The sequence below is a fragment of the Podarcis cretensis genome, assembly GCF_951804945.1.
Source record: "Podarcis cretensis genome assembly, chromosome: 10".
Taxonomy (NCBI): Eukaryota; Metazoa; Chordata; class Lepidosauria; order Squamata; family Lacertidae; genus Podarcis; species Podarcis cretensis.
Window position 1 is genome coordinate 45,389,531 of NC_137179.1, and position 16,268 is coordinate 45,405,798.

Sequence of the window (16,268 nt, forward strand, 5' to 3'; positions counted from 1 at the left end):
CTATATACAATCAATTCAGTCTTGCCCCAAGCTCTACTCAACAGTAGACCCATTAATGGTCATTCATTCATTTCAGTGAGTCTACTTTGAGTGGAGTTAATGCTGAACACAACTCAATCAATATACCAAAGTTCAGGTCTGTTTGGCTGCTATGACTCATGGAATGGCCATTTTGCAATCTCCCAGAGTAGACTAGTCAGTTCGTACTGACCCTTGGTTACATAGCTGCCCCAGTTTCATCTTCAGAAGTATGCAGAGGAGGGCCAAGGAATAATGCAGAAGTATTTAGGATTCCATCTTTCACCTTTCTTTCTCTCTGATGGTGGTCAAGTCAAGCCAAGTGAGGCTCCGAGTCCTGGCCATGAGAAGAAGAAGCTTCTGTAGAGCTTCTGTAATGCTACCAGCTTAGGTGACAAAAGGTGCACTTGAAGCTGGAAAGCCAGAATGATTTCCCCCCTCCTAGGTATGAAGGATGTGTTGCTAGTCCTGGCACTTCTAGCAAACATGGATATACAGTTATGCTAACAAGCAATTAGCATTTGAAACAAAGCAATCTACAGAAGGAAAAGGGGATTCTAAGAAACTTTGCATTCAGTACTTACAGTTCTTTCAGGTTTCTGAGTGCCCTGACAGAGACGGGGAATTCATCCAGATTATTGTAATTTAAATCCCTGGATGTTAAAAAAAAATCAAATCATAATAGCTATATTAGATATATGAATGAATAATACAGTTTTTTGCAATGAAATATTTTATCTGCATTGCATTTATAGGTCTATTACTTTATAGAACTTCAAGAGTAGGAGATGAATAGGAAATGTTTATGAGCATTTGTAAACACTCCATCCATAGTTTTGATTACGTCGTGTTTAGTTAATCTATTCCCAAGAAATAATCTTAGGTCCACTTCCCCAACTGAGCATGCCAGAGTGACAGCTGAGCTTTATAAAACATGTCAGCTTCCTAACTTACTCTTACTGGAAAACACACACACACACACACACACACACACAGACCTTTTTAAAAAATGCAAAACCAAACCAAGAACACTGTTGTAGGCATTGCCAGTTGTTGCAAATTAGAATTGTGTGTATTTAAATCTGCAATAGCAAATATAAACCAAGTGAAAAGTTTAATCTGGGTAAAAATCTACCAAAATAGACAATTTAAGAATATGCAAAGATCGATAAGTAAGTTCCAATGTCACTGTTATGTTCCATTGCCTACTAATTGGAAAAAACCATTTAAAAAATTAGACATCAAAGTGTACTTTTACAGTTTCATCACAAATGTTCATCCTGAACCTGTAGTAATCCCAAAATAATGTTTGCCTTTTATTTTTTATTTCTGCATAATGTCAGTGAAAACACTGAAAACAAAGCACAACAAATAAAAGGTCAACTCACAAAGTCTCTAGGTTGTGGAGACCATCAAAGCATTTCTTTCCCAGGGAGTAGATTCTATTGTTATGGAGATGCCTGCATTAGAACATTAAGGACACAAGTCAGAAAAACAAGCTATATGCAGTAGACATAAAAGAAAACATTTTGATGCTTAAAGTTGTAAAAGAAGTGTTGTTGTTTTTTTGAAAAAAGGCTGGCATGATTTATATGCAAGTCCTGTTCTCCCAAAGGTAGAAAATGAGAGGGAATGCTTTCTACCTCTTACCTTTCCACTAGCTTTCACTTGGCCTTTGGCTTTAAAAGCTGATTTAAAAATTACAGACTCAATTGGTTATAGTTGCAGTAGTTGCAAAACCAATATTTAAGTGTCTGTTTATGTATACTGCAACTAGGCAGGTTATGTTTGTAAGTGAAAACAAACTTCTAGAGCACACGTATCTATAATAATGTTTAGGTTGGGAGAGAAGAATTTTTTTTTAAAAAAAAAAATAAGCATATTTGACACAAGGAATAAGACCTGCAAGAATGCTTGGATAAATTAATCAGCTATTTGTTTGTACACAGTGCAGTTTACCACAGTTTAATTTATGCCAAGTTAGGTTCCATGGTATACAATGTCTTTGTATCTGGGAGGTTTCTCTGTTTGCTGTTGAACTGGAACTGCAACTACACACTCAAGCTATCTTGAGCCAAGCCAGCCATACCCAAGTTTTGTTTGTCCGCCCCCCCTTCTCCTAGCTGAAAGTGGGGTGACGGCAGAAGTTTTGCTTTTCAAGATCTTCTCTGTTATCATTCCCATTTTAGCATATGTGCTGCTGAAGTGAGCACATTTTGCTTTTCTATAACTATAATAGGCAATTGTGTTTTTTGTTACTACAAATTCCATGGGAAGATGTACCGCACAAAATTTGCAGAAAAATGTAAACCCAAGTAAAACTACTGAAACCTAACAAACCACACCCACCACAACCTTGATGGAAAATAGGCCTGCCTCCCATATTAAACATATTCTCTCCCCAAAACAGCATTGCCAAAAGCTACTATTACATTTACATTTTTATTGACAGTAGGCCCAGTTTTTCTCCCATTGAAGATGGTATCAGATTTCACATTGACCTGAAGTTTTACATAACTTGCTGAATTACGCAGGCTTAAACTGCAAAGTAACAGGGCAAGGGGGAATTCAGCAACAGCTCTTTCAGACTGGGGGGGAGGGGGGGAGGGACTATATGTGAATTATACATTCAAAAGGAGAGTGCCAAAAACATGCATAGTATTTGGGTATATGACACAAAAAGAACAATATATTCATTTTTTTTAAAAATTAGCTATTAGCATAATCACAGCCCATGAATTTTGCATGTTGGCCATGCCCATTCTGTATTTTGGAGAGAGAAAGGGGGGTAACCAGTACTTTGCAGAGCCTCACGCCCCTCCCCTCCATTGCCGGAGGGGCAGAGGGTGTTTTGCCTCAGATGCCCAAATGCCTTGGGCTTGAATCTTTGAACAACGAGAGCATCAGAATCATGCTTTTCCATCACCCCCTGGTGTGCCTGCCCCCAAGACTGCATCTTGAATTAGCACATTTATATAGCAGCCTATGTACATGGAGTCCAACACATGTAGGCTGCGGCTAAATGTTTTGCTGCACTATAACACTGTAGTATCAAGGCTGCACATCTGGGCCTACACATGATGGACTGTCACAATTCCTTAGAGGCCTGCATGCAGTTATTGGGAGATGGGACAGGTACACCAGGGAAGACCAGACTCGAAAAGCTCAGTCCGGATCTTGTCACCGGATGCAGACTCAAATATTTACATATGGATAATAATTTGTATCATTCCATTTTGTGCTTCTATAGGTGATGGGAGAGATCTTTTTGTAACCCATATTAAATTGTTTTTAAAGTGATCCAGTCAAGTGACAGAGACTGGATCCCAAGTGTCTCTCTCCTCTACTGAAACAGCAAGTGTAATCAAAGCTTATTCGCCAGCAATTTGTTTCAGTACTGCAAATGGCAATGAATTCGAATTTTGTATCTTTGTACATGGGCAAAATAAGCCATATTATTCAGATGGGTGTATGTGTGTGTTAGGATTCAGGAATAAAGGGAAGAATGTAGTATTTACAATCTCAACCTCTATTTCATTCAACTAGCCACATTAACCAATTGTTAACCAATTTTTGGCTCTATCAATCATGTCACATTTTTGCTGCTCGCATCTACTGAAAGCACATTCTTTCTCTCTTATTCATATTATATTAAACCAACTACTTCAAGATGCAAATAACAAGGTTCAAATGTTACACTTTGAAATGCAATGAAAACTTACAGAACCACTAAACTGGAGAGGTTTCCAAAAGCGTAATCTGGAATGTGGTATATTTTGTTCAGAGCCAGTGTCATTGCCTGAAGTGCTGGCAAACTTCTGAAAGCTTGCACCGGAATTTCTGTCAGAGAGTTGTCATCTAACCACAGGTGTCTCAGTGAAACCAAGCCACTGAAGCAGTTGGGGGGCACGAGGCTGATATGGTTAGCATCAAGGCGTCTAAAAAAAATGCAGAAACGTCATTATTATTATTATTATTATTATTATTATTATTTTGCAGGAGAAAATCTGCTAATAAATGAATCTAACAGGGAGCAAGTAGCAAGTTTCTGCTTTTGAGAATAATAATATCCCAGTTTTTCAATACTTTCTTTTATCTTCCCTTTTGTATGCTGCAAACAACTGTAAGCATTTTATCACACTTTGATTAAGGTCTGCTGTGGGCCAGATATGGAAGAGACCAGATTCATGGACCAGATTCAGCTTTGTGGGCCATTTCTAGCTTGAAAGCACATGGGTTAAGAATCATAAACCATTTTGTAAGCGAGAAAGGGCTACAAAAAAAAGAAAGACTTGCCATTCTTAGCACTCACTGAATCAATGTTTTAAATATAAAGGTGATGGCCCATTCTCCATGTGTGGTACTGGGCAGCTCTACCAGTGGTAACAGAAACTTAAATGTGTGACAGAATGGTTCTGGAAGGGCACTGAATCATCCTTCCTCATATGTTTTCCAAATCCAAGCTGCAAATAAAGGTCCCTTTTCAGTTAGCAAATTCTTTATTTTACCTTAACTCAATGTTCTTCCTGAGGTGAATCTAAAGGCACAAAAGAACTCCTAATTGCTGGCTCTGGTTGTTGCAGAGCCAGCAATAGGAGACCACCAGGGTACCCTGAGCAAGGAAACATTTTTGGCACCCTCCCTCCTCTCACCTTCTGTTTTGCACATTCTCTCAAGTGCACTGAGTTTTGTGCCCCCTCAGCTTGCCGCCCTGTGTGGGGGAACCACCTGCACCCCCCCTAAATCCAGTGCTGGGACCACTTAACTAATATAATTGTAGAGTCCTGAAGAAAAGCAGCAGGGTTTATTCCACAATGCCACAGTGCAGGTGTCACCAGTTTCCTTCAACAAACAATGCAGGGTTATAGCAAAACCACAAAAGTCCTCAATGCACACAGTCTATTTGTTACTGCATAAGGCAGTCAGCACAGCAGATGTAATTTCTCAGCACTATTTAGCAGCTAAGATAGATTCTTTGGTGATTTTGAAACAAAGGTTCCAGCACAGTGTGACCAGCAGATCCTGTTACCTCACTTGCTCCTAGTTCCATTGCTTTTGCATCCAAACCTTTAACAGTCTTTCGCTTTCCTGCACTTGCAGGGATGGAAAAAGAAGAAAAGGGACACAAATCCAGGGGTAATCTATTTAAACCTAGCATAGGGAACCTGTGGCACTCTAGTTGTTGGTGGTCTATAGCCCCATCAGCCGTGCTGTCTGGGCCTGATGGGAGTCCAACAGCATCTGGAGGGTCAGAGGTCATATCCCTCTTTAAAGGAATACAGAACTTTTTTAAAAAAAAATCCATAGTCTATCCTGTATCCGCATCAATATTAATTTTACTGGATTTCATAGATGTATTGGATTAGATTGCTTGGAGAGAGAGAAATGCGTTATAGCACAACCCAAGGACCCCAAACCAAAATGCATTAGGAAGAATATTTGATGCAACATTACAGCTGGAAGTAACTGCTCCTTTAAAAGTATGTAGTAGTTTTCTTTCATAGAGTCATGGAATTGTAGTGTTAGAAGGGACCCCACAGCGATCCCTGGGTGGGTTCGAACCACCAACCTTCCGATTAACAGCTGGATACACTGACCTATTGCACCATTGGGGGCTTTGTTCTTTAGATTAGCGTTCTTGGAAATGAACCACAAGAAACGGATAAGCCCAGTAGGAATGAAATACCTTCAATGAATCAACTAAAAGAGTCACAGAACAGTGAGTTAGTTACCTTCTGAGCTTCATAGAATTGAAGCCTTCCTGGGCAAGGATGAAGGAACCCAGAGCTGAATATTTTTTTTATCTGGTACTTGGTTGCGTAGGAATTATTACTGAATTTTTTTGTGGTTTTGAGATTGGATTTAATTTGGGGATTATAATTGAAATATTGTTTCAGTACTTTTACATGCTAGCAACTTTGAGTTCCTCAGAAAGTAAAGGAATAATAAACAAACTAGACAGCGAAAGAGGGAAAAGCAGCACTAGGAGGTGGGGTATTTCTGGGAGCAGCTGCAAGTTTTGCTTCCATTTTTGATCAACAGCAGTTTAGTGTTACATTCCAACTTTACACTGTGGTTCAAGCCCATGGCCTGAAGTTGCCTTTTGTCAAACAAGGCTTAGTCGAGATTAACCACACATCATCTGCTTCAGAAAAAAATGGCAAGCTGCAGTTAATAAAATAATGAAAGCAAAAGCTTTTGGTCGGAGGTAGGTTGTTGATGCACAAGCCCAAGGCTATTCTGAGTCATTCCCATCTCAACCATGGTTTACAGTGATATCCAAACCAACTCTCTTCTCAAGTATGGTTTACAGTGAAGCCCAAACCAGCTCCCTTGTTTAGGAAATATTTTGTGGGCTAAATAGGTTGTGTCCAGATAAATTATACAAAAAAAGAAAAGAAAAGATGAAGTAAAAATATGCTTAAATGTTTTCTTTTTTCACTGAACAAAACAAAAATGCAAGCAGACCAAGTAATCTTGTACAAGGCAAAGCTAGCTCATTTGGAAGAAACTGGGCTTTATGGCAGGCCTGTTAATCTCTTTATTTAAAGCTGCTTCTTCGTTTTCGCTCATGTAAAATGTCAGGTCCTTTCTATCTACTTGTTCACAGTATTTCTACCTACTGCACGAGAACAAATAACAATTTCTGTGGCTTTATGCCAGGCTGGCAAATAACTGAGACAAGGTCAGTTGGAACAAATTTATAAAAGTTCAGTGTCAAAGCCCTTTTACAATTAAATTTTCAATATGAAAACTGACATGGCAGGCTGTAGGGACACAGCTTCCAAAACAGCTCCCAAGGTCTGTCAACAAATGGGTAAAGCTGGAAATGTTTAGAAATACCCACTCTGCAAGGGCAACAAGAATATTTTGTGCTATGTTTCCAAGTGAGATATACTTTGAATGGAAATACAAAGTTTCTTTGCATTTAGTCAGAAAGGCATTTCTCGTCTGTGTGACGTTTCAGTCTAAGCCAAGGACTTTAGAGTTCACCAGCTTGACAGTTACACTGATTAAAGCTTCTTTTTAAAAACCTTTTCTTTAATCAATTCGCACGTGTGTGTTTTTCTCCAGCAGGGCTAACATCCTGCCTTATATATGACCTAGATCTTATAGCTCTTTCTTCTAGCACTGCTGCTTATATTAGTTGGGATTGTAGGACTTTAGGCATAAGTCTGCATGATATGCCTGAGCAGCGGGCATACTCTGTACCAAGGCACCAATAAAATCAAGATTTAACCCTCTTAAACAATAAATGATGGGCTGTCTGCATTTTACAGTAATTTACTTCAGGGCCAGCTCTAGCATCATCTGCAGTGTCATCAAGTGTCATCTTGCTGAATGGAATGATACTTGATGTGCCCAGGAGTGATGGGTGAGAGAAGGCACCACCGCACACCTGACCTTCTGGCAGCGATGTCTCTGCCACTTGCTAGGAGAAGGTGAGGTGGTCAGTGCTGTGTGAGTGCATCCATGTGCCTACACAACATCCATCACAGCACCCCTTTCTCTCCTGGTAAGCATCAGAGCCTGCTGCTGGGAGGCCAGGTGTGTGATGCAGTCCCTCCTCACTGACTGCTCCTAAATGTGCACAGACCTGTCCACCATTTCCACTGAAATATTCAAAGTAATGACTTGCAGAGCAATCCAAACCCTTCTTACACCAGACTTGTTGGGGGGCAGGCGGGTGTTGGATTGAGTGGCGGCACCTTTTGGCTAAGCTCTACCAGCTGAGCCAGCTTCCTGTTAGCCTCTGACAGGAAGTGACCCAAGCTCTGACAGGAAGTGACCCAAGTGATGCTCCATGGGTGCTGATCTCCTCCGTCCACATGTTGGAGTATCAGCACCAGCAGAGTCCATCGCAAATGGAACATTCTGAGGAAGGGGCAGAGGCAGGGCTGAGTTATTCAGAGATTCACTGGATCCTTAGCTGGTCAAGGAGGTCATAAAACATGATGGGGTACATTTGAATTTGCAATTAGGTATAACAGGGACAATACAGATATAGCAACAGTTAAAATATATAAATTAAAACTTAGTCACTAACATATAACCTTAAATTATCATTTAAGGCCTTAATCATTATGATAGCACAGCTTGTTCCCTAAGTTTTATGGCAATCACACAGAATCTGGCTACCCTTAGGGTGATCTCAGGATCCCTGTCCTCTACAAGGAATTTTAGACATTGAAGTTTGGATTCATTTGGAGATTTTTGCATAGCAGGGGTAATAAATACCGAGCATATATCCCCGTAGAAACGGCAGTGTAACAAGGCATGAGAGACAGTTTCTACCTCCATCAAACTGCAGGGGCAGACTTGTTCCACGTATGGTTTACCATCGAATCTGCCCTGCAATAAGGCAGATGGCAGCATGTTGACTCTAGTGAGGGTAAATGCCTGAGCTGGTCTCTCTTCTGTCAGGCGATGCCATTGAGCCAATCTTGACCCAACAGCTGTGCCTGCCTAGAGCTGTTGCAGGGGCTGGGCCCAATTGCCCTCTCCCCACTTTCTGCTGTCATGAACGGTAGGGCTACAGATGTGGCAGCGGCTCTGCTGCCCCAAAGGGTCTTGGCAGCAGCGACTTTGGATTGTGCCCTAAATTGTTCTATTGGTGGTGGAGGTATCATTGGTAAGAGCACCCGTGGTCAGCACAGCAACTGGTTGTAAGCAGCTACAAGCCATTTTACATTTATATTTCCCACAGTGAATAACAGAATCAGTAGAGAGTTGAAAGGGACCCCCTGAGGAACATCTAGTACAACCCTCTGCAATGCAGGAATATGCAGCTGTCCCATATGGTGATCAAACCTGCAACCTTGGCATTATTGGCTCCCCACACTAACCGACTGTGTTATCCAGACTGTGCATCAACATAGCATTGCAGGAATCACTTCTACCATAAAGTTTCAAGGTGATTTATATATTGGAACAGAAAACATAATAAAAATAAAAGTAGGTAGGATCAAAAAGAATCTCCGACTAAAAGTGATCCTATATAAATTCAAGACAAATAAAACACCCAACTGCCACCGCAAACATTAGTATAAGCACTATTAAAGAGCCACTAACAAAGCCATCAAACTTCACAAAATAAAAATTAACAGCTAAATGCCTGGGCATGGAAGTACATTTTGACCTGGTACTGAAAATATATCAATGTTGACAACAGGCAGGTCTCCCTAGAGAGAGCATCCCACTGTTTTTTGGAGGGTGGGCACACTGCCTGCCCTTTGGAGTCATACATCTTTTTTAAAAAGTTTAGTTCTGTGCATTAACCTTTAACCTTTAAATGTTACAGGATATATACCTAAGCTTATGGCAAGCATGCAGTACACCTCTATACAGAAGTAACTATACTAATTTCCCATTCAAATCCAGCAAAGTTAATTTTTAACATGCCACGCTAAGAAGCTACTGTAGCATGTACTACTACAGAAAATGCAACCCAGTTAAAGAGTTCACAAAGCAGTCTTAAAACCTACCGCCACAAATGTTCCTTTGTTATCTAATCTTTTCTTTTATTCCTAAGTACCATTTTTTCTAGTTACAGATAATAAAACTTTTCATTAGTGATTGTGCTTCCTGTCATAATGTAAATAATGCATGCTGATCTATAAAACATGCAATGAAAACCTTAACGTTTTCATTCAGTTGTTTTAGTTGTGCTGATCAAAGTTTTGGCACTTTCAAAGCTAAATCCATTAGCTCATAAACTGTACCTTATTTATAATTTAAAATATATGGCTAACATGTGGAAAGTTTAAAAGCAGCTATTGTGCTCAAAAGAGGGCCAATTTAGGGATACTTTTTTATTATTTCCTACTATAGATAGCATATAAGGAAGAATATAACATGAAATTGATCATGAACTCACTTAAAATGTCGAAATCTTTCAAGGAGAATTCACGAAGCATAAGGAATGCAACCTAGTGTCGCTTTTAATAACAAATTGTGCGTGCTCTGGCCATATGCTCTGCAGCTTATGTAGAAAATATTATACTTTAAGAGTTATGACAATCAGTCTTTCTCATTTATTCTCGTTATATCTAGGAATAAAATACTGATTCCTTATGCTACTACAGTGCACTTTCTGGGACACAGCCATGAAGTACCTTCACCTCAGAGAAAATACAAATACAGGATCTGAGAAGCCATAAAGGCCATTGAAGGAGGAAGTAATGAATGAGAACTATAGATGCTCAGAGGCTAATCTTAGCTTTCATCTAAGGCCTAGATGTCAGTTTGGGGCATTCCAAAGAGATGTATAGGCAGGATTTCCTCACAATCACCTTCATAGGTGGTTTTTAAAAAACCTTTCATATTATTTGTGAATTTTTAAAGAGATGCTATACAAAATCTGCACATGTGCATCTGACACTAGAAAAAAATTCCACCACGAATCACATGGAAAATACTCCAGGAAATAGCCTTATTAGTCCCTTGCAGTTTGAGGATAAATCAAATTCTCTATGGTGTTGAACTTTCATGTGCAATAGTCTGCTCAATGAAGTCGAATATAGTTTTGTTTGGGCACGCACTAAGAACCAGAGGAGTAGATAAAGTGGCAGAACTAAAAGCAGTGTTTTCCATGATACAGTGGTACCTTGGTTCTCGAATGGCTTGGCTTCCAAACAAATCAGCTCTTGAATGCTGCAAACCCAGAAGTAAGTGTCCCGGTTTGCGAACGTTTTTCAGAAGCTGAATGTCTGACGCAGCTTCTGCTTGGCTGCAGGAAGCTCCTGCAGCCAATCAGAAGCCACGCCTTGGTTTTTGAACAGTTTCGAGAGTTGAATGGACTCCCAGAACAGATTAAGTTCGGGAACCAAGGTACCACTGTACACATAATTCTGGATGTCTCTCACATTCCTGATTGAATAACACTGTTGTTACCTGTGAGTAAAAGTTCCATGTGGACAGCTAAATACATAGGCATATGTTGCATCAGAATTCACAAATATGGAACTCATTTCAAAATCATTGTTGAGCTTGCAGGAAGAGTCTTTTTGTAATTACCCCACAGTCCAAAGAGCATGACCCCCAGTCTGCCTCCAAACACACAAGTGGAATCTAGACATATATAAAAAATGTTCTGAAAATGCTTCTTGAAAAATATATTGAATTTGCCATAGCTCACCATCACGATCTAGTGTCGCATTTGTATAATGCACTTTACAATGCACTTAAAACATTTTATTTGCAGCTGTGTAGCTGAGTCCACAGACTTCTTAGAAGTTTCCTCAGAATTCTTCCTCTTGAGTAAATCAAACAGCCCAGTTCCTGAGCCTTGGGATTTTTTTTACACAGTTTCCAGTCCATTTCGATTAATTCACAGGTTGAGTCTTTCTGGGGCTCTCATATTTCTTCTGGGTCTATCCCCTGGTTGTGGGTCAGAAACCCGCTTCTGCAGCTGCTTCCAGACACAATTTCAGGATCCCAGCTGTTTCCTCTCTGGCACATGGGGAATCAAACATCCCTAATGCACAGTGCTCCTTTTTAGCAGGATGCAACTTCAAGAAGCTCATGAACTAAGAGGCCAGCCCTATTTATTAACCCTTCTGTGCTAATAAAATTCTTGCTGCAGTTGTTGAATATAGGAAAAGCTTAGTATCTTGTCTGTTAATGTCTGTACCTACAATTCCCAGCAGAAAAGCTTCCAGTTTTTTAGGTAAAGCTAAAGGGAACCCTGACCATTAGGTCCAGTCGTGACCGACTCTGGGGTTGCGTGCTCATCTCGCTCTATAGGCCGAGGGAGCCAGCGTTTGTCCACAGACAGCTTCCGGGTCATGTGGCCAGTATGACTAAGCCGCTTCTGGCAAACCAGAGCAGCACACGGAAACGCCGTTTACCTTCTTGCTGGAGCGGTCCCTATTTATCTACTTGCACATGACGTGCTTTCGAACTGCTAGGTTGGCAGGAGCAAGGACCGAGCAACGGGAGCTCACCCCGTCACAGGGATTCGAACTGCCGACCTTCTGATTGGCAAGTCCTAGGCTCTGCGGTTTAACCCACAGCGCCACCTGTGTCCCTGTGTCCAGTTTTTTAGTATATGTATATTTCAACATTTTCTTAATTTCATTATATATCATATCTCAGAAGCATTTCACTTTCTTACAATCCCACCACATATGACAACAGGTACCTTCTTTTCCCTTACATTTCCAGCATTTATTATCTACCTTATAGAGTTTGGCTAGCTTCACCGGTGTAATATACCATCTATACAGGTCAACAGATTCTCATGGCTGGTACAAGCAAAGTCAGGATGGGCAATGAAGAGATGGGCTTGCACCCATGGGAAGCCAGTGTCACATTTGGGAACCCAGTGTTCCTAAATGTTGTGGGGCAGGCAGTCCCAGCATTTCAGCACTTGCAGAGGAAGATATATACAAATCAGAATAAGGATGCAGTTAGTAGAGGGCTTTCAAGTGAAGGAGGAACAGAACTTGACAACTCGACCCACCTTGCCTCATTTAGAATCTCATTGCAGCCCGTGGCTGGAGCAGAGGCTACAGAATGAATTTCTATGCAAAATGAAATGCAATGTTAAACATTAAAATGGTTTGTTTAAGATCTATGTTCATTATGGGGAAGGTCCATAGGGTAGACCATTTGCTTTGCATTCAGAAGTCCTCAAGTTCAGTTCCACGCCTGCCCAGGGATGGTTGCAAGGGAAACCAACATGAAGCCCTGGAGAGATGCTGCCAGACAGTGCAGACACTACTAAATTAGATGGTCAGACGTGGTCAGACGTGGTATAAGGTAGCTTCCCATGTTCCCAAGAGATATTTAAAAAATCAGTACCTTCATGCAAATTCTGTTTTATAGGCTTTATCCACCTGTCAAAGTGGCCCACTGGGGGCAGGGAACGCAGGATGAGACCTGCCAGCCAGGAAACGTTCCCTACCCCTGATCTAAATAAGCACTGCCCATTAATATATAGGTCATAAATGCCTGGTGGTTTAAAAGAATAGGCTACTTATGCTACTCATCTTAGTCCAAAATGCCCATCATCCTCTCAGACACTGGTAAAAGGATTTGTAGGGATGGGAAGAAAACCTGTTTGCCCCATGGTGATCTAGTAAATTAATTCTGCATTTGGGAATAGAATGTGTCTTTTCAGGGCGGGGATGGCTCTATTTGTGCTAGATGGAAGAATAGGCATAGCTGTACAATTCTGGGTAACCTGTAGACAAGCAATAAGATGGGCACATGAGCAAAATGTGACAAAGCCTTCAGAATTCAAATAAAACACCTTCAAATGAACTTACTTCTAAACCATGTCATACCTCAAAAGAAAGCTCCCATTTTGTAGAAGCTCTTAGTTGGCTTTTAAAGCCTTCAACTCCTTTTTTTTAAAAAAAGGTTTCCCGGTTTTGAATAGTTTCAAAAGAATCCTCATTGTAAATCGGAAACCAAGACGCAAATCACCTTATGGATAGAAAATTACTAGGTTGTATGAAACGAGAAACTAAATCCATGCACACCTTTATCAGACGGGCACTAACTCATTTGCAAGAAACAAAATAATCCTGGTTTTCTTTTCCTCAAAGAGGTCACATTTGCCAATGATCCTCTTTCAACTGATAGCAGCCTGCTCTGTACATGTACGGTACTTATCATTCCTATCTGCTGTCTGCTCCACAGCTGTTTAAAGTTCCTACTGACCACTCTCATTCTCTTTTTATTTTAATTTTGTCACCAAACACCCTTACACAGTCAACACAACCTCTCAGTTTTCTCTCCTTCTTTCTCCTTTGCCTCCTCTTTTCTATCTTCTAGAAAGGCATTTGCAACAAAGAACGAGAGATAGCGAGATACAGTAGTTTATTTAGAAACTCTGTTGAAAATTCAACTCTCTTTCAACACCACAAAGAACCCTTTGTTTATATGGCTTATCATATATATAAACACTATTTAGGTTGTTGGAGGAAGCAACACAGGTTAGCCTGATGCACAGACTTAAAAATCACTAAAATTGAAATGAAAGTTTCTTTTTGAAATGCATTTCTGCTGTAGTATTCATTGGGTCTCTTTTGTCAGATTTATTTCAGCAATCATGTGGACTGTAGGCTTACTTTCATTTAAAGTAAAATATTGGATCAGACGCAGGTGGCGCTGTGGGTTAAAGCCTCAGCGCCTAGGGCTTGCCGATCGAAAGGTCGCGGTTCGAATCCCTGCGGCGGGGTGCGCTCCCGCTGCTCGGTCCCAGCGCCTGCCAACCTAGCAGTTCGAAAGCACCTCCGGGTGCAAGTAGATAAATAGGGACCGCTTACTAGTGGGAAGGTAAACGGCGTTTCCGTGTGCGGCTCTGGCTCTGGCTCTGGCCAGAGCAGCGATGTCACGCTGGCCACGTGACCCGGAAGTGTCTCCGGACAGCGCTGGCCCCTGGCCTCTTAAGTGAGATGGGCACACAACCCCAGAGCCTGTCAAGACTGGCCCGTATGGGCAGGGGTACCTTTACCTTTACCTTTTATTGGATCAGACAGAATTCTAAGTTGACACACAGGTGCAATTCATTGCACAACCCTTGTTCTGCAGCCTTTGAAACACAAGAGGAAGAGATATTATGCCTTTGTGGCATAAAATACTAATTGTGCATTTATTATTTTAATATATATTAAATGGGACACTCTCAATAGAGGGCTTTAGTACATTGGAATCTGTTCTATCTGAAAGAGAGACCAGAACGCTCAAGGAAGCAATTCCTTATTCAAGTATTTTTTTGTTTAAGCAGTAAGAATTATACTTTGAAAAAAAAGTTGTGATCTTGTGCTTCATTTGTACACTATTATTTCTGCCATGTAGTGTCACTTTGTACTTCAGATTATGTTATTTTTTATAATTAATGGGAGCAGAGGTTATGCAATGACATACTTTGGCATTAACAACCATGTAGTGTATTATAGGGTATATGCATATACTTACAGAGACTGGAGAGAGTGCAGGTTCTGGAGTGCTTCAGCAGGAACTTGCTTTAGCAAATTATTCTGAAGCATCCTGTGTTTGGAGAGAGAGAGAGAGAGAGAGAGAAACAATTTTAGCCTACAAACCAGAGGCCAGTGTTTAGTATCTTACACTGGTATAACCCCCCCCCCCCCCAGAAGGAAAATGATTAGTAACATGGGTGTGAGATCTGGTCTCCAAAACAATCTGGTCTCTTAGCCTAAATTATCTCACAGGGTTGTTGTTAGGATAAAATGGGTAGGAGAGGGAAATACATGGAGGAAGGTAGGATATTAATGAGATAAATTAATAAAATGTAAGTGTGTGCCTCTTCTCATCATTTAAAGAACTGTCCATATTGTGGATGAGTGGTTCCAGACCCACTTGGATGGTTGTTTTCAGAAAGTGATGCTTGAGGAGTGTTCTTCTGCCCTGTGGAATCTTCAATGTGGGGTTCCTCATAGTTCAGCTTTATTCCCTATGCTACATGAAACCACTAAGGCATGCGGGTGGCGCTGTGGGTTAAACCACAGAGCCTAGGACTTGCAGATCAGAAGGTCGGCGGTTTGAATCCCCACGACGGGTGAGCTCCCATTGCTCGGTCCCTGCTCCTGCCAACCTAGCAGTTCGAAAACACGTCATTTCTGTGCGCTGCTCTGGTTCACCAGAAGCGACTTACGTCATGCTGGCCACATGACCCGGAAACTGTACTACGGCTCCCTCGGCCAATAAAGCGAGATGAGCACCACAACCCCAGAGTCACGACTGGACCTAATGGTCAGGGGTCCCTTTACCTTTATCTTTTTACATGAAACCACTGAGTGGGGTCACCTGGAATTTTGGAGTAGATTGTCAGCCATATGCTGATGACACCCAGCTCTACTTCTCCTTTACATCCGCAGGTGAGGCACTTGTCTTGTCTCTGAAATGGACTGGATGAAAGCCAACAAACTGAAGCTTAATCTGGATAAGACTGAGGCTCTTGATGGGGTTACCTTCCCTCTGATGGAGCAGGTATGCAGCTTGGGAGTTACTTTTAGATCCTCTGCTGTCACTTGAGGCCTTAGTGGTGCAGAGTGCCTTCCATAAGTTTTGGCTAGTGGCCCAGCAGCACCCCTACCTGAAGAGGAATAGCCTAACTTTTGTTGTCTATGCTCTGATAATCTCTAGGTTAAATCATTGCAATGCATTATACATGGTGCTGCCCTTGAAGACAGTGCACAATTCAGTGGCCACTTTCATCACCAGAGTAAGATGGTTTGAGCATTTAATGCCAATCCTGGCTTTAACGGACTGGCTGCCAA

General features: G+C 41.2%; 1 protein-coding gene across 1 annotated transcript in view; it reads right to left on the minus strand.

Moving 5' to 3' along the window:
• The window catches only part of LGR5 (leucine rich repeat containing G protein-coupled receptor 5), a 67,636-nt gene that overhangs the window by 20,531 nt on the left and 30,837 nt on the right, over positions 1–16,268 (minus strand). Inside the window, exons 4-7 of the mRNA XM_079993794.1 lie at positions 14,947–15,018; positions 3,741–3,956; positions 1,407–1,478; positions 603–671 (exon numbers count right to left, since the gene is read on the minus strand). Of these exons, the coding sequence (XP_079849920.1) occupies positions 603–671; positions 1,407–1,478; positions 3,741–3,956; positions 14,947–15,018 (429 nt within the window). The remainder of the gene's footprint in view (positions 1–602; positions 672–1,406; positions 1,479–3,740; positions 3,957–14,946; positions 15,019–16,268) is intronic.